The sequence below is a fragment of the Thamnophis elegans genome, chromosome 16 (genome assembly GCF_009769535.1).
Source record: "Thamnophis elegans isolate rThaEle1 chromosome 16, rThaEle1.pri, whole genome shotgun sequence".
NCBI classification, from domain to species: domain Eukaryota; kingdom Metazoa; phylum Chordata; class Lepidosauria; order Squamata; family Colubridae; genus Thamnophis; species Thamnophis elegans.
The window spans coordinates 8,166,702-8,190,240 of NC_045556.1; the positions used below are offsets into that span (position 1 = coordinate 8,166,702).

Consider the following 23,539-nt stretch of genomic DNA (forward strand, 5'->3'; position numbering starts at 1 on the left):
ATGGGTGGAAACTAAACAAGGAGTGAAGCAACTTAGAACTAAGGAGGAATTTCCTGACAGTGAGAACAATTAATCAGTGGAACAGTTTCCCTCCAGAAGTTGTGAATGCTCCAACATTGGAAGTCTTTAAGAAGATGTTGGTTAACCATTTGTCTGAAATGGTATAGAGCAGTGTTTCTCAACCTTGGCAACTTGAAGATGTCCGGACTTCAACTCCCAGAATTCCCCAGCCAGCGAATGCTGGCTGGGGAATTCTGGGAGTTGAAGTCCAGACATCTTCAAGTTGCCAAGGTTGAGAAACACTGGTATAGAGTTTCCTCCCTAAGCAGGGGGTTGGACTAGAAGACCTCCAAGGTCCCTTCCAACTCTGTTGTTCTATTTAACAGCTGAGACATTTGTTGAGCCAACGCTGCAAAAAAAAAAACATATATCCCAAAATAGGGTCGGCCACACCGCCCCCCCGCCCCGATTTAGACCATCTGCGCGGGGTTTTCACCCACCCCACCTCCATCCACCGCTGGATGCCGCTGCGCTGCGCGCTCCCGCGAGGGTTGCCCCGACTGGGCGAGGCGGGGGCGGAGGCTCCTCCTTCTACCCCTCCTTCTCTCCTTCTCTCCCTTCCTTCCTTCCCCTCTCTCCATCCTCCTCCCCCTCCCCATCCCTGGCTGCCTGGCTCACTTGCGCGCTCTTCCCTCTTTCCCCTTCTGGCCAAGATGGCAACCGAGGGGCTGCAGGAGAAGGAGACCCTGGCCGTGCTGAAGACCGAGGCGGAGAGCCTGAAGGGCAAGCTGGAAGAGGAGCGGGCCAAGCTGCACGATGTGGAGTGTGAGTCGGGGCCGGGCTGCGCCCCGGGCATCGCCGGAGGGAGGGAGGAAGGGTGGCAGCCGGGCGCCGCTCCTGCCAGGCTCTTGCCACCCCAGCCGGGGGGGCTGGCGGCAGCGGGGAAAGGAGTCCCTCCGTGGCAGCCCTGGGCAGGGAAGGGGCGCCGCCCCGGGCCATGCAACCCTCCCTCTCCAGGGGCGGCTGCCAGGCTGGCCGGCGTAAACAACGGGCACCGTTGGGTGGAGGCGCAGGAGAGATGCCCGGCCAGTCCAAAGCAGCGGCAGGCCAAGGGGGCATTAGGGAGTGGGCATCCCTTGGGTCATGGGGGGGCGAGGCGGAAGACAACCCCTCCTCCTCTCCTGCCTGCTTTTTTTCTTTTTTGCACCTGCCCTTCTCTTCTTGCCAGCCAAATCGGCTCTGATGCCCTAGGAACATTCCAGCTGCCCCCATTTGCAACCTGGCGCCCGCCAGAAAGAAGCCTGGACCCTCCCCTCCCCCCCCCCAGGAACCCTGGGCAGTCAGGAAAGGTTGGTGGGGAGTGAACTAGGTTTGGAAGAGGCTGGGCTGCAAGCTGCTATTTCTTGAGGGGACGGGGGTCGCTTTAGAATCAATGCCCCCTGGGCATCCCCTGTATTGGGGAGTTTGCTATCTGGTTGGTTATCTGCCCTGAAGAGACTCAGATCTGCTGGTGCCCAGCAAAAAAAATCCTTTGGGTGTTAACAGTTGTCATGAATATGCTTGCATAATTTGAGGGTGGGCGGGCGGGAATCGCAACTTGTTTGAATGATAAGGTATTAAAAATACAGGCGGTCCAGCTGCAGTGATTTGGGACAGCGGAATAGCTATGACACTTAGAAGGGGCCTTGGAGGTCTTCTAGTCCAACCCCCTGCTCAAGCTGGGAACCCTCTACCAGCGGTTCTCGACCTTTGCTTCCCCACGGGCCCCCTTTAAAGACCTTTTGCGGCCACAGACCACCAAGACGTAACTCGGGATTTAAAGCACTCGGCAGGATCAAGCCTGTGATGACATCACGACACGCCCCCCCACCGCCCTCCCCAGGGGTCCACGGACCACAGATTGAGAATCACGAATGCCCAATGACGGAGAACCTTTTTGGCATTGAGTGCCAAAACCAGAATACAGTGCATGCGTGCGTGCACAAGCGCCAGAGTGTCAGAAACCAGATCAGCTAGCCAGCACACACATGCCTGATTTTTGACCATTTTGGGAAGCGTTTTCAGGCTGTTTTGAGGGCTGAGAAACGAGCCTGAAAATGCCCCCCAAATGGCCTGAAAACGCCCCTCAAAAAACCTGTTTTGCAGGCTGGTTTTTGGGCCATTTTTCCGGCACTCCAGTGCGAAGACCAGCGGGCTGGTGTACATGCACAAAAACCAGAAACCAGAAGAGCAGCTGGCTACGGTGCATGTGCCCACAGAGAGGGCTCTGTGTGCTACCTGTGCCATGCGTGCCATAGGTTTGCCATCGGGGCCCTATACCATTTCAGACAAATGGATGGTAAAAAAATCGATTAAATTGTGTCTCAATGCCTTTGTCTGCATGGGCTTCCATTTTACCGCCCTAGTGCCAGTGGGAGGCGCTAGGTTGACCAGAGCAGACTTGTTTATTTATTTATTTATTAGACTTATATACCCCTTCATAGGGCTGAAAGCCCTCTCTAAGCGGTTTACAGATTTTTAGCAAATTGAGTCAGCAAATTGCCCCCAACAGTCTGGGTCCTCATTTCACCCACCTCGGAAGGATGGAAGGCTGAGTCAACCTTGAGCCGGTGAGATTAGAACCGCTGAACTGCAGATAGCAGTCAGCTGAAGTGGCCTGCAGTACTGCACCCTGAGTCTCTTTGAGAGTGGGCGGCATACAAATTAAATAAAACAATCAAACCCTAACCACTGTGCCACCTCGGCTCCTAACTAACTCCTAACTCCTTGACTTCCTTATTGCCTTGGCTCATCCTCTCCAGATGTGTCCAGCACCAACTCTCCAATCCTTAGCCAGCTGTGCCTGAGAGTTAACCAGCGTACCTGGAGGGCTCAGACCTGCAAAAGGTCAACAACTCGACTAGCAGGGTTGTTGGGATGAAGATAATAGGAGGGAGGGGGTATTATATGTGTTCCTCAGCTTGAATTATTTATAACAAAGGCAGGATGTTTTTAAAAAAAAAAAAAAAAAATCTAAAAACAAATCCCAGAACTCCCCAGCTGGCATATTGACTTCAATTCCTAGCATTCCCCAGTCATCACAGGATTCTGGGAGTTGAAATCCATGCTTTTCAAAATTGCCAAGTTTGAAAACCTTGATGCCTACCGTTGCATTGTTAGACATTTGTTTATTACAGAAAAAACTCTTTGGCCATCAGGGAGTCTGAATCTAAAGCGACATTACTTTTCTTAGGCAATGCATTTTTTTTTCTCTTTTAAAAGCTTGACTTCCTTGGGCTATTAAACAATTCGGATGCATGGAGCACTTTTGAGGACTCGTATCGAGTGCCAAAAGGGGGGGAAAAAAGGCTTAAAAGAAGTTTATTCCTGTCCCCTTTGTTGCATTCAATTTTCTTTCCCGGTGAAATAAATGCATTTCACTAATGGTTTTTTTTTTTAATCTTCCAAGGAACTCTGACATTTTTAAAGGTCTTTGGTCTTGAATAATGGGGACAAAACCCAATGAGTCTTTCAAGGCCTGGTGAACCTGGCCTTGGTTTCCCAGATTGTGTTCTGGCCCGCCAGCAGAGGAGGCTGGGGAGGAACATGGGCCAGTCCTGGAGTCTGGGGAAGGCTCTGATGAGGGCTCTGTGTTGGAGGGCAGAGAGAGGGCCAGAGCCGTATGCCAGTTTTCAGCTGCCTTCGGAGTCAGACATCAGTGAGGCAGACGAACAGCTGGAGCCTCTTCCCAGTGTGCGCATGTGCGGAGCAGCCAGACAAAGGGAACAGTTCAAGAACAGGGGTTAACTTGGGAGTAAGGCAACAGGTGGGCGATGAATGGCCCCTCCCAGAGGAAATAAAAGAGGAGCGAAAGGGGAGTGGAGTTTGCAGGAGACAATTAGTTCACTTAATTGGTTCATGACTCTCTGCCAAGTTTTGCAAATATCGGCCTGATATTTGCAAAAGCCAGATAAGGTCTGTGACTGTAAATCCTCCTTTGAAAGACTTTGCTGGATGTAAATGAGCAGAATTCACAGTCAATGAATAAAAGGGTTTTTTGTCGGGACCAGGAGTTTGTTTCATGCTCTAGGGAAGCCTAGGTCAGAACAGGGTGAAAAATAATTGTGAGAAGAAAGTGGATGTTCACCAGTCCTTGGCCTTCCAGCAGATGGGACTTAGCTTTTCCTGCCTGCACGAAGATCTGCTTCTGTTATTCCGAAAATATAACGAGAAAGCGTCTTCGGGATGCTGGCGGTTGCTTTCTGAACAGCCAATCCATCACTGGGAGGATTAAAGAGGCAGAAATGGGTTGCTTGAATGGTAGCCAAATAAGCCATAAGGCACCACTCGTCACTACGGGGTTCAGAAGTCCTGCCAAAAGTGTAACCCTGCCAGCGAAGACAGAGACCAGTTGTAGGAGTTCAGAATCTGTTTGGCCCTTAAGTCCTCCTGTTGGTGCAAAAGAGGAATCTGTCCTGGAAGTTGTCAAGGATGCTTTAGAAGCTCAAAACAAGCCTGCTTACAAAAACACTTCTGAATTCAGCTTTTTTTTTTGGCTGGCCTTCTCTTTGGAAGCGTTTTGGAAGGCAGAGTGGAATTTTTCGATCGGCTTTTGAAACTGATTGTCGTTGTTTGTGAGAATGGCCGTTGCTGCGTTAACTGCTGTTTTAAGATTCGTTGCGGTTTTAAATGGGCTCCTTTTTATAGGATGAGAGTTGACGCTTTTTAAGCAAACTTATTGTCTCCCTAGTAGAGAGGAGTGAATTATTAATAAACGTGGCTGTAATTGGTTAAGGGACGCGGTGGCTCCGTGGCTAAGACGCTCAGCTTGCCGATCAGAAAGGTCGGCAGTTTGGCGGTTCGAATCCCTAGCGCTGTGTAACGGAGAGAGCTCCCGTGACTTGTCCCAGCTTCTGCCAACCTAGCAGTTCGAAAGCATGTAAAAACTGCAAGTAGAAAAATAGGAACCACCTTTGGTGGGAAAGTAACAGCGTTCCGTGTGCCTTTGGTGTTTAGTCATGCCAGCCACATGACCATGGAAAAAGTCTTGGGACAGTGCTGGCTCTTCGGCTTTCAAACGGAGATGATCACCGTCCCCTAATCGGGAACGACTAGCACATAATGTATGTGCGAAGGGAACCTTTACTTTTACCTTATTGGTTAAGGACAAGGGTCTCCAAATCTGGCAACTGTAAGACTTGTGGACTTTAACTCCCAAAATTATTCTCTTAAGACAGACCTGTGGACCTTCAACTCCCAGAATTCCCCAGCCAGTGTGGCTGGCTGGGGAATTCTGGGAGTTGGAAGTCCACAAGTCTTAAAATTGCCAAGTTGGGAGACACCTGATCTAGGAGCATAAATTATGCAACATAAAAGAACCAGCAAGATCCAGAATTCCAATGAGGTTGATTGCCCGGTTCCACCACAAAACCGTGGTAGACTAAAGCGCGCTTGACGAAAGCGCGTACGTGACGTCATCACAGCGTGACGAAAACAGCACGCTGTGAGCGGTAAACTTAAAATTAACGCGTAAATCTAAACCTAACCCCCCCAAACCTAACCCTAAGCCTAACCCTTAACCTAACCCTAAACCTAACCCTATACCTAACCCTTAATCTAACGCTAAACCTAACGCTAACCCTTAACCTAACCCTAAACCTAACCCTATACCTAACCCTTAATCTAACGCTAAACCTAACGCTAACCCTTAACCTAACCCTAAACCTAACCCTAACGCTTAACGTAACCCTAAACCTACTGCCTACTGAGGCTTGACTTCCGGAGGCCAAACCCCCACCGTAGGGAGGAGGAACCGACCAGATGGTTCCGCCCCAGGCGACTCATGGACCCGTTGAGGTTCCAGACGGAGCTTGGGGTTATTCCTGATACTCTCGCCCACAGTTCGGCGGAGACTCTGGCTGCCGCCTGGTACTCGGCGGCGTCGGAGTCTCTCGACCGGATTGCGCCACTACGGCCCCTCCGGGTCAGTGGATCCCGGAGACCTCCCTGGTTTACCGAGGAGCTCCGGGAGAAGAAACGCCGGAGGAGGTGCCTAGAGCACCAGTGGAGGTCCGATAGGTCCGAGGCGAACCGAGCACTCTTAACTACCTGCACCAAGGACTATGTCCGAGCACTAAGAACTGCAAAAAGATCATATATTTCAGCCTTGGTTGCGTCCGCCGAGTCACGCCCAGCCGCCCTGTTTAGGATAACCCGCTCCCTCCTCAATAGGAGGGAAGCGGGAGACCCCTTGCAGGGTAGGGCTGAGGATTATGCTCAATTCTTGGCGGACAAAGTAGCTCGGTTTCGATCGGACTTGGACTCCACCGCAGTAGATCCAGCTGAGACACAGGAGGATCACTTGCCACACCAGTTCTGGGTTGAGTTCCAGGACGTTGCCTCTGGGGATGTGGACAGGGCCATTCGAGCTGTAAGTGCCTCCACTTGTATTCTGGACCCGTGTCCCTCCTGGCTGGTTGCCAACTGCAGGGAGGTGACACATGGCTGGATCCAGGCGGTTGTCACCGCCTCCCTTCGGGAGGGGCACTTCCCCGCCGTACTTAAAACGGCGGTGGTGAGACCCCTCCTGAAGAAACCATCGTTAGATCCAGCCATTTTAAACAACTTTCGTCCTGTCTCCAACCTTCCCTTTATCGGGAAGGTTGTCGAGAAGGTGGTGGCCTTTCAGCTCCAACGGGCCTTGGAGGAAGCTAGCTATCTTGACCCCTTCCAGTCCGGCTTCAGACCTGGTTACAGCACAGAAACCGCTTTGGTCGCATTGACCGATGACCTCTGGAGGGCCAGAGATGGAGGCTATGCGTCCATCCTGGTTCTCCTTGACCTCTCAGCGGCTTTCGATACCATCGACCATGGTATCCTTCTGCGACGACTGCGAGAGGTGGGAGTGGGAGGCACTGTTTTGCGGTGGTTCTCCTCCTACCTCTCGGACAGGTCGCAGTCGGTGTTGGTCGGGGGGCAGAGATCGTCCCTGAGGCCCCTAACGTGTGGGGTGCCACAGGGTTCGGTCTTATCCCCCCTACTATTTAACATATACATGAAACCGCTGGGCGAGATCATTCGGAGGCACGGGATAAAATACCACCAATATGCGGACGATACGCAATTGTATCTGTCCGCCCCGTGCCAACTCAATGAAGCGGTGGACGTGATGAACCGGGGTCTGGAGGCCGTTAAGAACTGGATGAGTGCTAACAAACTGGTACTCAACCCGGACAAGACCGAGTGGCTGTTGTGCTTCCCCCCCAAGAATTTGGCTAATATACCAACGCTTAGGCTGGGGGGTCAAATTTTATACCCCTCAGATAGGGTCCGCAACTTAGGAGTCCTCCTGGACCCACAGCTGACTTTTGATCACCAGCTGTCAGCTGTGACCAGGGGGGCATTTGCCCAGGTTCGCCTGGTCCGCCAGTTGCGGCCCTACCTAGACCGGGGGGCTCTCACAACAGTCACTCGAGCCCTTGTGATCTCTAGACTGGAATACTGCAATGGGCTCTACATGGGGTTGCCCTTGAAGTGCATCCGGCGACTGCAGCTAGTCCAGAATGCAGCCGCGCGAGTGATAGTGGGCGCACCGCGGTTCGCCCACGTTACACCTGTCCTCCGCGAGCTGCACTGGCTACCTGTTGGTCTCCGGGTGCGCTTCAGGGTACTGATGACCACCTTTAAAGCACTCCATGGTAGTGGATCTGAGTACTTGAGAGACCGCCTTCTGCCGATTACTTCCCTAAATCGACCAATTAGATCGCACAGACTGGGCCTCCTCCGAATCCCATCTGCCAGTCAATGCCGACTGGCGACCACACGGAGGAGAGCCTTTTCTGTTGCTGCTCCGACCCTGTGGAACGAGCTCCCCATGGAGATCCGTACCCTCACCACTATCCAGACCTTCCGCGCAGCCCTCAAGATCTGGCTCTCCCAGCAGGCCTGGGGATAGGCTTCCAATTCACCCGCCCGAGTGTTTGATTGTTGAATGAAAGTTGTGTTTTACTATTTTTTCTTTGTTCACATATTGTTTTGTTTTTGACCTTGCACCCCCCCTCCCCCCCCCCTGTGGTTGTAAGCCGCCCTGAGTCCCCTCAGGGAAAAGGGCGGCATATAAATCCCAATAAACTACAAACTACAAACTAACCCTAACCCTTAACCTAACCCTAAACCTAACCCTTACCTTTATGTGAATCGGCTTGCTTTAAAAGCGCTTTTTAAAGCGCCCTTTTTTCTCCGCGGTCGTATTTGTCGCGCTGCTGATGACGTCAGGTATGCGCTTTAATCGGGCACGCTTTAGTGGACCGCGGTTCTGACGGGTCACGGATTGCCCAACTAAATAAAGAGAGCTGTAGAATTTGAAAAATTGGACATGGCAGGATTTTGTTGGACCTAATTAAAAATAAATTGCCCAAAGATTTTTTAATAAGTAAATATAGATCTACTTTCTGAAACGCAATGGGCATAAAAGTTCCTAGAAAGTCCTTTCTCCTCAAATTTGCAGTATTCTTCTGCACAGCAGGATGGATGGACCATGTTTTCTGCTTGTATAAGATAGTAAAGTCCACAAACAATGTGAGAAATACACAGAGGACCTAACAGATGGTTCTAAGCATCTCCCCAAAGTTTAGTTTTCAATTAACACAAAAAGGAGAAAGAAAGAACGCAGGGGAAAGCAGATATCCACTCCATTATCAACTCCATGGGTGACTCAGAGCTACCACCGTCATTCCTCTGTCTGCCCTCTTTCACAGGTTTGTGGAGGTTATAAAATGGAAAGGTTGAGAGAACAGTCAACCTGAGCCTCTTGTAGATGAATGTGTGAATAAATGTGTGAATAAACGAAATGAACAGTGCTTCCACTCCTGGAGGTTGGAAATTGCGAGAAAAGAACCCTTGTGGAATTCTACTTTTCCTTAAAAATAAGATTGTTCTTGTTCTCTGATGCTGCTGTGGCCAATAGAAGTTGAGTTGATGATCAACGGTAGGTTAGGTTCTTCATTCCTGGTTAGATGTTCCATAATTCCCAGTAAAAGGTCATTCTGACTAGAGATTAAGTATCCTAAAATCCAAACATACTGTTCTGACACAGGATTCCCCAAAAAAGCACGAGGCAGAATACTGGTCCTGACCAAACTTTTATTAAACAAATGTGATTTCCTCTCATTCACACTCAGCAAAGGCCTGGCAAACAGTCCTTCAAAGGAATATTTAGGACTACAGACCTTATCTAGCTTGGAAAGCTGCCATGTAAATATTTTCCGATGAGGTGCTGTGCAAGGAAAGACTCTGGGCACAGAGTCTCTGAGATTCACGGACAGATCTTCACACTCCTGAAACCAATCTAATGACCGAATTGTTTCCTGCACAAGCCCACTCCCCTTTCGCTCCTCTTTTATGTCCTATGGGAGGGGCCAATCACCTTCCACCTGTGGCTTTACTCCCAAGTCTTCCCTGCTTTCTGAGTTGTTCTTTTCTTCTGGGAGCTCTGCGCATGCACACACTGGGAACAGACTCCAGCTGTTCCTCTGCCTCACTGCTGCCTAGCTCCATAGGCACCTGATCACTGCCAGACAGCCTCAGCCCCGTCTCTGCCTCCAATGCAGAGCCCTCATCAGAGCCTTCCCCAGCCTCCAGGACTGGCCCAGGCACCTCTCCAACCTCCTCACTGTCCGACTCTGCTGCCAGCTCTGCTGGCCACAGGCGGGCCACAACAGCAGGTGTTTAGGCTGTATAAGGATATTTCAAACAAACAGCATCTGTTTTGCGGCCTCTTGTCCTCATTGCTTCCCACCTGGAGATGGAGCTTCTTCTTATTTCTATATTGTTGTTGTCATTTGTTTAGGGGTGTGATAAAAAAGCAATGATCTGGGACATGAGGACCGGACAATGCATTCAGTCCTTCGAAACCCACGAGATGGTTGCTAGGCAAGGAGTCCCCTTACTGCTGCTGTTAAAGCTTGTGGACAGGGTGGGAGCAGGAGGCAGGCGTTCTGACCCAGGCTTCCCCAAAAAGCACGAGGCAGAGTCCTGGTCCCGACAAAACCTCTTATTAGACGGGTGTGATTTCCTCTCATTCACATTCAGCCAAGGCCTGGCAAACAGTCCTTCAAAGGAGTATTTATGACTACAGACCTCATCTATCTTGGAAAGCTGCCATGTAAATATTTTCCAAATGAGGTGCTGTGCAAGGAAAGACTCTGGGCACAGAGTCTCTTGAGATTCACGGACAGATCTTCACACTCCTGAAACAAATCTAATGACCGAAGGAACGAATTGTTTCTTGCAAAAGCCCACTCCCCTTTCGCTCCTCTTTTATGTCTTATGGGAGGGGCCAATCACCTTCCACCTGTGGCTTTACTCCCAAGTCTTCCCTGATTTCTGGGTTGTTCTTTTCTTCTGGCAGCTCTGCACATGCGCACACTGGGAACAGGCTCCAGCTGTTCCTCTGCCTCACTGCTGCCTAGCTCCATAGGCACCTGATCACTGCCAGACAGCCTCGGCCCCGACTCTGCCTCTGACACAGAGCCCTCGTCCGAGCCTTCCTCAGCCTCCAGGACTGGCCCATGCTCCTCCCCAACCTCCTCAGGGTCCGACTCTGCTGCCAGTTCCCCTGGCCGTTGGCAGGTCATGACACATACCTAGAGAATATCAGGTGTGGGGAAATTGTTTTTTCCCTTGATCAAATTAAATTTCAGTGCCGTATGATTCTAAAAGAAAGACCGGGTCTTTCAATAGGTGAGATGGTCCATCTTTCTCAGTCCTTGGTCTGAAGGCCCACTTCATTTTCCTAGGTTGACCCTTCTTCTCCAGGTCTTCTACTAACCCCCTTCTTAGCTTTGCATCTCGCCTGGGGTCCTGTCCGGGCCTGCTTCAGGGGGTGGCCTGGGTCTCAATGCCACTTGTGAATTACCCATAGTGCACCAGGTGGCGGAGCGAGTGGAAGCGTTGGGACAATTTGTGATGAAGACACGGAGGACCCTGAAAGGCCACGGGAATAAAGTCCTCTGTATGGACTGGTGCAAGGACAAAAGGAGGCTCGTCAGCTCTTCCCAGGTATCGGGACTTTTTACTTGTTCATATTGGGGTTCTTTTTTTGGGGGGGGGGCTTCTTTCTAGACTGGTGTTTCTCAACTTTCGCAGCTTGAAGACGGGTGGACTTCAACTCCCAGAATTGAAGTCCTCCCATCCTGAGAACTTTTTAAGGTTGAGGAACACCTTGTCTAGACCAGCAGTCACCAACTGGTGGTCCGTGAGAAACTTTGGGTGGTCTGTAGAAAAATTATTTGCATTTTTTAATATTGCACTAAATCAGGGGTCCTCAAGCTACGGCCCCTGGGCCGGATACGTGCAATGAATGCTTGTGTAGCTGCAGAGAGTCTCCCCCTTCGGGGTCTTCTTGTGTGGGTTGGAGGGGGAAGACATTCTGACTTGGGGTCTGCTTCAGCCTCCTGGTGGGGGGCTTTGGGCGAAGGCTGGAGGGGAAGCGCCACTGGTGGCAAAGAGCAGGAGGGCCTCATTTCAGTAGTAGTGCATCATGGCCTGGAACTGGCTGACCATCTCAGCCTACTGAGCCTCCAGGCGCCTCTACCTGGCCTTGCACTCCCGCAGGTCTTCCCTCTGCTTGGAAAGCCTATGCTCCTAGTCCTCAGTGAAGTCTGTACGAGCTGCACTGGCTGCCTATTGGTCTCCGGATACGCTTCAAGGCGCTAGTCGTCACTTATAAAGCCCTTCATGGTATTGGACCTAGGTACTTGAGAGACCGCCTGCTGCCAATCACCTCCACTAGACCGATTAGATCCCACAGATTAGGCCTCCTCCAAATTCCATCCGCCGGCCAGTGTCGACTAGCAACTACCCGGAGGAGAGCCTTCTCTGTGGCTGCTCCGACCCTCTGGAATGAACTCCCCGTGGAGATTCGAACCCTCACCACCCTCCAGGCCTTCCGCAAAGCCCTTAAAACCTGGCTGTTCCGACAGGCCTGGGGCTAAAGAGCTGTTGCCCCCATCTCAAATGGTATGACTGTTGTGTGTTTTAAATTATGCATTGTTATGTGTCGTTTTTAATTTTTTGTCTGTATCCCCCTTTCCTGGTTTGAGTTGTGAGCCGCCCTTAGTCCCCTTCGGGGGAAAAGGGCGACATATAAATATAATAAACAAACAAACAAACAAACAAGGTCCTTCTGCTGAGCCTCCTTCTCGGTCAGATCCAATTTGAACTGAGCCAGATGTTTTGCCAACTCTTTCCCATGGTGGCTGCTTAGCTCCAGTAACTGCTTCCTGTTGGGGCCCTAAGGAGCCCGGGTTGGCAGGGGAGGAGTGGCTGGGAGGGGAGGGGCGAGTAGAGGCCGGTGAGGCACTCCTCGATGTGAGTGACATCGAGTTGGCCACGCTCACCCAGTCACATGACCAACTGGCCACGCCCACCCAGCTGGTCATTAGGCAGATCGTATGAGTGGTCCGCGGGATTTAAAATTATGGATGTAGTGGTCCCTGAGGTCCGAAAGCTTGGTGGCCCCTAGTCTAGACCAATGCTTCTCAGCTATTGTATCTTCTGCTCCACCCAAAGAATTGGTGTTCCACCAGAATAGAAACCTTTCCTAAGAAGGACAAGATATAGGAGATGTTTAACCATGCTCTTCGTGGTTGATGTTACAGAAAGACCCCCTGTCATAAGCGCAAAAGCCAAAACAAAGGAGAAGCTGGAGGTCTTGATCCAAGTATTTTCTAGGGTCTGCGGGATTTTTACGTCAAGTTAGCCTGATCATGAAGGAGGTGAAAGCTGAGGTTCTGCCCTTGGGATGGAGAAAAGCTTGGCCAGTTGAGAAGTCCATCTCGATAAGCATCATTTGTTCTGCCTGGAACTGGATCCTGTTTTTGGCCTCTTAACTGAGTAGGAATAAAAAGGTTCATGGTGATTAAGAACACCATGGGAAACTCCAGAGAAGAACCATTGGTGGTGGCTCACCAAAGCCCATCTGATGTACACCAGAGGTTGCTCCTGAGCCATGAGACATCAGGAGATGACAGTGCCACCTTCCTTGACTGCCACTAAGATCAGATTGAGAAAGAGTAGGAGTAGGAGAAAGGGAAGGGAAGAAGGAAGGGGAAGGAGAGGAGGAAGGAAGGAAGTAGAGAAGGGAGGGAGAGAGAAAAGAAAGGGAAAACAAGATGGTGTTACAAAAGGAGGAAGGGAAGGTAAATAAAGCAACCCAAACTGTATATTATAACCTAGTAAATGAAATAATAAATATATAAGAATGATAAATGTAAACAATTATGTGAATGTATGCTTAAAATGGTATGTAAGAGAACAAAAAATTAAAAAAATTCTGATTAAAAAAAAAGATCAGATTGATTAAGGCAGAATATCTGGGCTGACTTTATGATATCTCAAAAGGGTTTACTTTTGTTGATGTATCGTTTGAAAGTTGACACCCCATCCGTTTAATTTACTGTATTTTCCCGATTATAAGATGCACCGGAGTATAAGACGCACCAAGATTTTGAAGAGGTAAATTAAAAAAAAAAAGATTTTGCCCTCCCCCAGGAGCACTCTTCAGGCCTCCCAACCCTCTACACACCCCATTTTTTGTGAAAAGGGGGCATGCAGAGAGTCTGAAAGGCCTGAAAAGTGCTCCTGGGGGCCGGGGAGGGTAAAAATGTGACGCGTGGGGGTTTGGGAGGTGAAAAATGGGCCCATTTTTTGCAAAGATGTTGGATAACCATTTGTGCAGAGAGTTTGGAAGGCCTGCAGAGTGCTCTTGGGGGCTGGGGAGGGAAAAACACCCCAATTTTTGTGAAAAACAGCCCCATGTTTTACTTGCTTTTGCCCTCCCCAGCCCCCTTTGCAAGCCTCCCAAACCCTCTGCACGTCCATTTTTTGCAAAAAAATGGGATGCGCGGGGCAGGGTTTAGGGAGGCAAAAAAATGCTGTATTCAGTGTATAAGACGCACCCAGATTTTTACCCTGTTTTTTTGGGGGGGGAGGTGCATTTTATAGTCCCAAAAATACGGTAAGTCAGATCTTCCCCTGCCTCATAAATTCCTGTAATTACAGGCAGGCGGCTTAAGCAGAATTCAGTCAGTGGACCCAAGGCAGGGTCACTTCAAAAGAAACACCCACATTTCAGACTGTTTTTAATTCTTCCTTCTCTTCTTGGTGGACCTGCCAAAAGGTTAAGGCATTCTGGATAAAAATATGGTGGGTTATGCAAAATATCTTTAAAAGAAGGATAAAGTTTACTCCTCAGTTATTTTTACTAGGTATATGTACTGATTTTACAGTGGTAGAGACTAACTTGATTCTGCACCTAATAACGGCAGCAAGACTGTTGGTGGCGCAATACTGGAAGAAGGAAGGCTTGCTTACAATCCAAGAATGGACATTGAAAGTCACAAACTTAGCCGAGATGGCTAAAATATCGGCATATCTTAAAGATCACTCAAATGAGAGATATAAACGAGACTGGAAAAAATGGATTGACTATATACAAAATAAATACGGGACCAAGAAATTCCAGTTAGCCTATGCTTAAGATCAGAAATGATTTAAATTGTTTAAAGTTAGCTCAGCAAGAAGAAGCTAAGATCAATGTAGAGATGTCATTAATTTCTTTATTTTTTTCCCCAATAGATTTTAGACTGTGCTTGTTAAAAATCCATACCGTGTACGGGTTCTGGGAAGTCGGAGGGGGGAAGGAGGGGGGGTAGGGGGGGTGGAGAGAGGGAGGGGCACAAAGACAAAAAAAAATTGTACTTCGATGTTTTAATGATTGACGAATGATGAAATATTTGTGTTTTAAAAGAAATTCTTCCTTCTCTTCTTTAGGACGGGAAGGTGATTGTTTGGGATGGCTTTACCACCAATAAGGTGAGTCGCTTAAGAACATCTATCCCCACCAGATTGCTCCCTGTCTGAAGGATCTGTTGGATGGGGGAGAAGGGTAGAGAAAGTGCCTCCCATTTTGTCTTTCATTTGCATTGCTGGGTAAGGATGGAGACCCCCAAATTCCAGTTGGCCTTGATGATACACAGCACCAAATTTACGGCTGGTGTTGTGGGAATTGGCTACCTTTTGCTCTTCGGGCTTCTCCATGAACTTTTCAGAGCAGAGCTTGTCCGGTGGCAAGACTGGGTCAAATGTTGGCTTGAGAGATGCAAAGGAATGCCTTGTATTTCAGGAGCATGCAGTGACGATGCCCTGCACTTGGGTGATGGCATGCGCCTATGCTCCGTCTGGATGCGCCATTGCATGTGGGTAAGCAGAAGCCTCTTTAACGAAAGGTATTTGAAAACCGGTGTTTTGATCGTGACGGACGATGCGGCTTCTTCTCTTAAACCCGATGGGTTCCCAAATGGATATTTTTTTCTTTTTTTTAATATTGGCTGGATTTTAATCTCGGTGGAAAGAGAAATGGTTTGGCTGCATGTATAAATTAAGGCATATTGATATTTTTTTATCTTGCCCCTATTGCCAGACTCTGGGCACTATCTGAAAACATCAAAATAAGACACACACAGACACAGAGAGAGAGAGAGAAAGAGACAGACAGACAGACAGACAGAGTAATGGAATGGTGTAAACAAAACCTCCTCCAGTAAAATAATTCAGCCCAAATAGAAAACATAGAAGAATAAACAGAGGGGTAGAATCAAGATCCCGTGAAGGGTTAATGCCACTTTATAAGGTCTTGGTAAGGCCACACTTGGAATACGGCATTCAGTTTTGGTCACCACAATGTAGAAAAGATGTGGAGACTCTGGAAAGAGTGCAGAGAAGAGCAACAAAGAGGATTAGGGGACTGGAGGCTAAAATATATGAAGAACGGTTGCAGGAACTGGGTAGGTCTAGTTTAATGAAAAGAAGGACTAGGGGAGACATGATAGCAGTCTTCCAATATCTCAGGGGTTTCCCCAAAGAAGAGGGAGTCAAGCTATTCTCCAAAGCACCTGAGGGCAGGACAAGAAGCAATGGGTGGAAACTAATCAAGGAGAGAAGGAACCTAGAACTAAGGAGGAATTTCCTGACAGTGAGAACAATTAATCAGTGGAACAGAAGTTTCCTCCAGAAGTTGTGAATGCCCCAACACTGGAAGTCTTTAAGAAGATGTTGGATATCCATCTGATTTGTTGTAGGGTTTCCTGCCTAAGCAGGGGTTTGGACTAGAACACCTCCAAGGTCCCTTCCAACTCTGTTATTCTATTCTGTTCTTTTATTACCCAACCTGAAAAATCGGTGGTCCATCTGATTATTCTGAATAATGAACTATCTTTTGGAAAAGTCCCCTTTGTGTGCTTTATGTTGAGGAGAACTAGGAGATCTGTTACCATGGTCTACTTTCTCAAAGAGACCATGGGAAGAACGCTCCAGTGATATTTTTTTTAAAAAGGGACTTTCCTTCTCTTCTCTTTCCTCCTGTTTTTGATCTAGGGGCCTGGATAACAAATGCTCGGTGTATCCCCTGGCCTTTGAAAAAAATGAGAACATGGCCGCTAAGAAGAAATCCGTCGCAATGCACACAAATTACCTGTCAGCTTGCAGCTTCACTAATTCTGATATGCAGGCAAGTACAACTTGTTGTTGTTACTCTTTGCATTGGAAAAGTTGTGTAGTTCCGAGGGAGCCTGGTTTTCACTATCCCTGTGAAAACACTCACTTGTTTCATTGAGGAAAATCAGAGTCAACCTTTTCTCGTCCCACAGAACTGAACCCCACCTAGTAAGGGCTCTTGTCATCATCTTTTTAACGATCCCCATAATCCCTTGTGGGGTGAAGTTTGGGGAATTGAATGGAGCTAGCAGTATTTCATGGCCAGATGCCCTTCCTGTTGCCAATGCGGAGTTTTGTTCAGTGGATATATTCTCATGGTGCCCAGAGAGAGAGAGAAATATCTGCCTCTGCCTGGGATTGAACTCCTGAGTGTAAGGCAATAGCAATAGCAATAGCAGTTAGACTTATATACCGCTTCATAGGGCTTTCAGCCCTCTCTAAGCGGTTTACAGAGTCAGCATATCGCCCCCACAGTCTGTGTCCTCATTTCACCCTCCTCGGAAGAATGGAAGGCTGAGTCAACCTTGAGCCGGTGAGATTAGAACCGCTGAACTGCAGATAACAGTCAGCTGAAGTGGCCTGCAGTGCTGCACCCTAACCGCTGCGCCACCTCGGCTCGAGCTCCACCGCACCACTTCTAATAAGGGCTCCTATCTGCCCCACCCAACATAATAAATAAAATGTAGAAAAGCAAATTGCAAGCTTTGAAAATCCTCCACTCGATTTGTAGATAGAAAAGTTGGGTGATATTTTCTCCGTAGTTCTTCGGGAGGCGGAGAAGTTCTCCAGATGTTTCTGAGGGCAGAATTCTCCATCTGTGGTGGAGGTCACTCTACTGCTGGAGAGACCCAAGGGAGAAACGTCTAGATGGCTAAACTTTTTCACCTTGCATGCCAAAATGTGTGTGTGTGCGTGGCCACACCAGTGGTGGGTTGCAGGCGGTACACCCCAGTACGAGCATACTGGTTCGTGCCCGGAGCACCGTGTACTGTTCTGGTACGGTGCTCCGGAGGGCCCCACCCACTCACCCGAGCTCCTTACCTGTGCTTTAAGCTTTTGGCTATGGCTTTTGTACTTGAGAGACCGCCTGCTGCCAATTACCTCCCAAAGACCCATTAGATTACACAGGGCAGGCCTCCTCCGGGTTCCGTCTACCAGCCAATGCCATCTGGCTACTACCCGGGGGAGGGCCTTCTCTGTGGCGGCTCCGGCCCTTTGAAACGAGCTCCCCGCAGAGATTCGGACCCTCACCTCTCTCCAGGCCTTCCGAAAAGCCGTTAAAACCTGGCTGTGTCGGCAGGCCTGGGGTTGATGGGTTCCCTTCCCCTCTCGATTTTTGTGTCTGTTGGTTATTTTTAAATGCTTGTATTTGTAGTTTTTGTGTTTCCCTTTCCCCCCTTGGGTTTGTGCGCCACCCTGAGTCCTGCTGGGAATAGGGCGACATATAAATAAAACGAAACCTAAACCACCTGTGGCACATATGCCATAAGTTTGCCATCACGGGTCTGTGGAGGTTCTTAGTAATCCAGGACCATGGTTCTCCCAAAAGTGATTTCTTTTCAAGTGACAACTGGACGTCCTTGGTTTCTGCGAGGTGGCACAGTGGTTAGAGTGCAGCACTGCAGGCTACTTCAGCTGACTGCAGTTCTGCAGTTCGGCTGTTCAAATCTCACCGGCTCAAGGTTGACTCAGCCTTCCATCCTTCCGAGGTGGGTGAAATGAGGACCCGGCTTGTTGTTGGGGGCAATATGCTGACTCTGTAAACCGCTTAGAGAGGGCTGAAAGCCCTATGAAGCGGTATATAAGTCTAACTGCTATTGCTATTGCTATTCTCCTTGAAGATCTTGAAGCTTCTCACCCAAGAAGCTTCTCCAGTTCTGAACTGAAACGCCTTCAAGGAAAAAACCAAGGAAGTCCCATTGCGAGATTGAGATTTATTAGATTTATATGCCGCCCTTCTCCCAAGGACTCAGGGCGGCGTATAACAATTAAAAGAAGCACATAATACAATAGTTTTAAAAAAAATTAAATGGAATATCCCAAACCCAACTAAAATTGACAATACATTTTTTTTTTAAAAAATCGAATTAAAATTAACAGCGATCAATCATTTATTTTGTTTTGTTCAGGCCAGGCTGGCTTGCTGGAAAAGCAAACTTTTTAGGGTGCGTCGGAAGGACTGGAGGTCGGGGATTATACGAAGCTCCGGGGGCAGCTCATTCCAGAGGGAAGGCGCTCCCACAGAGAAGGCTCTCCCCCTGGGGGTGGCTAGCCGACACTGTCTGGCCAACGGCACCCTGCAAAGGCCAACTCTGTGGGATCGCACTGGACGGTGGGAGGCTACCGGTGGCAGTAGGTGGTCTTGAAAAAGCACCTTTGGGACCCTGCAGGGATAAGATTCTCATATTTGTCTTCTCTTGGGACTGAATGAAACCGGGAAGGCTGCAGGAGAAGGACGAAAGGATTGCAGGAGAAGCCCACACAGGCTCATTCTCCATCGTCTTGCTAAGTTCAGGGATGTTCCGCTTAAGAGAACGTTTGCTTAACATTCTCTTTTTCTCTGAAAGAAATGCCCGAGGTGCTTTTGATGCAAAATTGAGCACGGCGTTAGAGCTCTTTCGGTGTGCCTAGCGGAATATCAGCTCGAGAGGAGTCTATTCTGGGATGTGAGAGGAAATTGCTGTTTCTCACTCCGCTGTTTCCAGGAATAAGCCCAGGATGACGGTGCAAGTCTATTGCTATGGAAACCTGTGTCACCCATCTACCTGTGGGCTCTGAGTAAATGAAATTCTAGCCTTGAAGAGAGGGGAGGCTGGTGGAATAATTGAAGCCAGGGCGATGCAGAATCACGAGAGACTGAATATTCTGAATCCCAAACTTAACTTTTGGAGATCTTTTCGGAATGAGAAACCAATGAAAAGAGAGTTCTGGATGAAAAGGCCTCCATTTTTCTAGACGTGGATGTCTTTTTCAGCAAAAATGTGGCTTTCTTTTTTCTTTTTTTAATTTTTCAGGGACAAATTCCAATGTAATGGGTGGAACTTGCTCTGATACACTGCTCCCATTTCAAACAAGAATTGTATCCAATTGCTTCTTAATCAATAGTCAGCATGCAACCGTTTCCCCATAATGGCGTCTGAAGCCAAGAAAATTAAGTTCTCTCTTTTACATATCTGTGTTTGATTTAATCACGGTGTTGACTACACAGATGGGGGAAACAAAAGACCAAATCACTTTTGTTTTTTGTAGACCCTGATACATTTTGCTCTCTGAATTCATGGAGAACCAACCCTAATTTTAAGTGGGTTTCTCCCCCCCCCCATGGGATTTCCCCATGTATTTGACCAGGAAACGTAGATATGATGGGTTGGGAAAGTCAACTCCCTCCCAAGCATCCCGATGAGCTGTGAATCCATTGGCGGTGTCCATTTTCCTGTCTGAATTCATGGGGACCTAACCCTAAGTGGGTTTTTCCCCCCATGGGATTTTCCCATGTATTTGACCAGGAAACATAGGTACGATGGGTTGGCAAAGTCAGCTCTCTCCCAAGCATCCCGTTGGGCTAGGAATCTATTGGCGGTGTCCATTTTTCTCTCTGAACTCATGGGGACCTGATTCCTTTCTTGACTCCGCCCCCAGCCTCTGTCTCTCCTCCTCCTGTCGTTGCAGACCAAAGGTTTAGTAAATCCATTCATTCCAGAGAGACACGGTCCTTTACTATGAATCAAAGGACCGTGTGATGGGGATTTGGTGGATGAAGGAAGAAGCCAAGAGAATCTGTGACTTGGGGCCAATTGCTTGATGCCAATTGTCTTCTCCTCCCAAAGCTCTTGACTGCAAGCGGGGATGGCACCTGTGCCCTCTGGGACGTCGAAAGTGGGCAGCTCCTACAGAGTTTCCACGGACACGGGGCAGATGTCTTGTGCCTGGATCTTGCTCCTTCAGAAACCGGGAACACGTTTGTGTCCGGGGTAAGTCAAGCTTATCTTTATGCAGGATGAGGATCTGTTGTGACTCAGCAGAAGTTTGCTGTGAGTTGAGTCGGCATGCAGGAATATTGCTCCAGCTGTTGCTCGTTAGTGTCGTCTTCTGGAGATAAAAGGACTGATGGTGCCACGCCCTGGTTGCAGAAGTCAACGTTCGTCGTTCGTTCGTGGTTCGTCGTTCATCGGTCGTGGTTTGTTTGTGAGAGGCACTTGGATAAGTGATTTACCTTTCTGTAACCCTGATTCAAAGAGACACTTGGAGAAGTGATTTGCTTTCTTTCTGTAAACCTGGTTTTGCTGTAAGAGCTCTTTGTTTTTGCATTCTGCTGCGTAACCTTTTTGCCAGAGACTTTATGTTTATTTTGGGCTCGCAGCCAGCGTGAGCCAGGACTGATAAAGTTATTTCCTTTTAAGTCTGTCTGACTGTCGTCTGTGAACGGGCGAAGAAGGGGGGTCAGAACAGGGATCAATGACCCCTTTGCTGAATGACCAGGTTCCCAATCCCAATTGTGGTTGCTAGGCAAGGAGTCCCCTTACTGCTGCTGTTAAAGCTTGTGGACAGGGTGGGAGCAGGAGGCAGGCGCTCTGACTCAGGCTTCCCCAAAAAGCGCGAGGCAGAGTCCTGGTCCCGACAAAAACCTCTTTTATTAGACAGGTGTGATTTCCTCTCATTCACATTCAGCCAAGGCCTGGCAAACAGTCCTTCAAAGGAGTATTTATGACTACAGACCTCATCTATCTTGGAAAGCTGCCATGTAAATATTTTCCAAATGAGGTGCTGTGCAAGGAAAGACTCTGGGCACAGAGTCTCTTGAGATTCACGGACAGATCTTCATACTCCTGAAACAAATCTAATGACTGAAGGAAGGAATTGTTTCCTTCAAAAGCCCACTCCCCTTTCGCTCCTCTTTTATGCCTTATGGGAGGGGCCAATCACCTTCCACCTGTGGCTTTATTCCCAAGTCGACCCTGATTTCTGCGTTGTTCTTTTCTTCTGGCAGCTCTGCGCATGTGCGCACTGGGAACAGGCTCCAGCTGTTCCTCTGCCTCACTGTTGTCTAGCTCCGTAGGCACCTGATCACTGCCAGATGGCCTCAGCCCCGTCTCTGCCTCCAATGCAGAGCCCTTGTATGAGCCTTCCCCAGCCTCCAGGACTGGCCCAGGCTCCTCCCCAACCTCCTCACTATCCGACTCTGCTGCCAGCTCTGCTGGCCACAGGCGGGCCACAACAGCAGGTGTTTAGGCTGTATAAGGATATTTCAAACAAACAGCATCTGTTTTGCCGCCTCTTGTGCTCATTGTTTCCCACCTGGAGATGGAGCTTCTTCTTATTTCTATATTGTTGTTGTCGTTTGTTTAGGGGTGTGATAAAAAAGCAATGATCTGGGACATGAGGACCGGACAATGCATTCAATCCTTTGAAACCCACGAGTCGGATATTAACGGTGTCAGGTGAGAATCCTATGTTTGAAATGGTGCGTTAGGGGCCTATTGACAAAAAAAAAAAAAAAGCTTTGTGGGAGGAGGACAGAAGAGGGTGGTGGAATGGGCCTCTTGTGCCATCTCACAGCTGGTCTGCCATCCTCTGGATCCAACACAAAACTGAAGAACTGTTGGGAAACACCTATTGAGGCAAAGCGTAGGGATCAAGCAGGGAAGTAGCCTCGAATCATCGCACAGCCGCAAGAGATAACCTGGGACCATAACTGTTTGTTCCCAAGAGAGGGTAAGGAGCCTGGGGTGAAATTCCTGTAGTATAGGTAAAACACAAGAAAGTAGTTAACTTGAACCTTTCACTGGTTGACATTGCTTTTAATAACTGCAGCTAGATTGTTGGTGGCGCAATACTGGAAGAAGGAAGATTTGCCTACTATTCAAGAATGGACATTGAAAGTAACAAACCTAGCTGAGATGGCCAAAATATCTGCATATCTCAAGGACCATTCAAACGAGAGATATAAACTGGAGTGGAAAAGATGGATTGACTATACTCAAAACAAATATGGGACTAAGAAATTCCAGATAGCTTATGATTAGAGATCAGGAATTATAAATTATCTAGAGTTAGGCCAACAAGGAGGAGCTAGAGTTCAATGGAAATACGTTAACTATCTTTTGGGTTTTTTTCTTTTTAACTCTACCTTAGATTCTCTTTGTTAAAGATTTATACCCTGTATTGGTTCTGGGAAGTCGAGGGGAGGGGGAAGGTTGGGGGGGAGGGTGGGGGGTGGGAACTAAACATTTGTAAAAGTTTGGTTTTTTTTCCAAAAATGTTCAATAAAAAAAGTAGTTAAGCAACAATAGTTAGACTTATATACCGCTTCATAGGGCTTTCAGCCCTCTCTAAGCGGTTTACAGAGTCAGCATATTGCCCCCAACAACAATCTGGGTCCTCATTTTACCCACCTCGGAAGGATGGAAGGCTGAGTCAACCTTGAGCCGGTGAGATTTGAACAGCCGAACTGCTGAACTGCAGTCAGCTGAAGTAGCCTGCAGTGCTGCATTTAACCACTGCGCCACCTCGGCTCTTAACTTGAACCTTTCACTGGTTGGTAGCTTCTGACAAGGATTGATCCAAATGATCTTGGCTTTTCCAGTGCTGGTGAAAATTTGGATGTGAGTCAATACGAGAATCTCCCTTACTTGTGCCGTTGCCTGGTTAAATCCTGGCACGATCAAGGGAAAGTCCAAGGGCTCAGCTGTGTTTCGCAAGGATGGACAAAGATTGCTTCAAAAGTGGCCTGACCTCTTTCTCTTTCTCTTTGTGAAGGTACTACCCGAGTGGAGACGCCTTTGCCTCTGGTTCAGATGATGCCACAGTACGTAGCATTATTTAATTTTGAGAGAGACACACTCCTTCCCCACAAACGAAGGCTGGGCCTAAACAGTGGCTTGTTGGGCGCAGCTTGTGAATGACTGATTAAAGTGGCTTAGCCATCGTATGCAATGCTGTCCCTTCAATGTGTGTTGAGAAGAGATGGTTTGTGGTGTTCAGAGAAATAACTGGTGGTTTGCCTGAG

General features: G+C 48.5%; 1 protein-coding gene across 1 annotated transcript in view; it reads left to right on the forward strand.

Moving 5' to 3' along the window:
- GNB5 (G protein subunit beta 5) overlaps positions 1-23,539 on the forward strand; it is a 38,573-nt gene that overhangs the window by 835 nt on the left and 14,199 nt on the right. The window contains exons 2-9 of the mRNA XM_032233623.1: positions 714-825; positions 10,901-11,037; positions 14,812-14,853; positions 15,164-15,240; positions 16,414-16,546; positions 20,361-20,504; positions 21,880-21,971; positions 23,290-23,338. Coding sequence (XP_032089514.1) covers positions 714-825; positions 10,901-11,037; positions 14,812-14,853; positions 15,164-15,240; positions 16,414-16,546; positions 20,361-20,504; positions 21,880-21,971; positions 23,290-23,338 — 786 coding nt within the window. The remainder of the gene's footprint in view (positions 1-713; positions 826-10,900; positions 11,038-14,811; positions 14,854-15,163; positions 15,241-16,413; positions 16,547-20,360; positions 20,505-21,879; positions 21,972-23,289; positions 23,339-23,539) is intronic.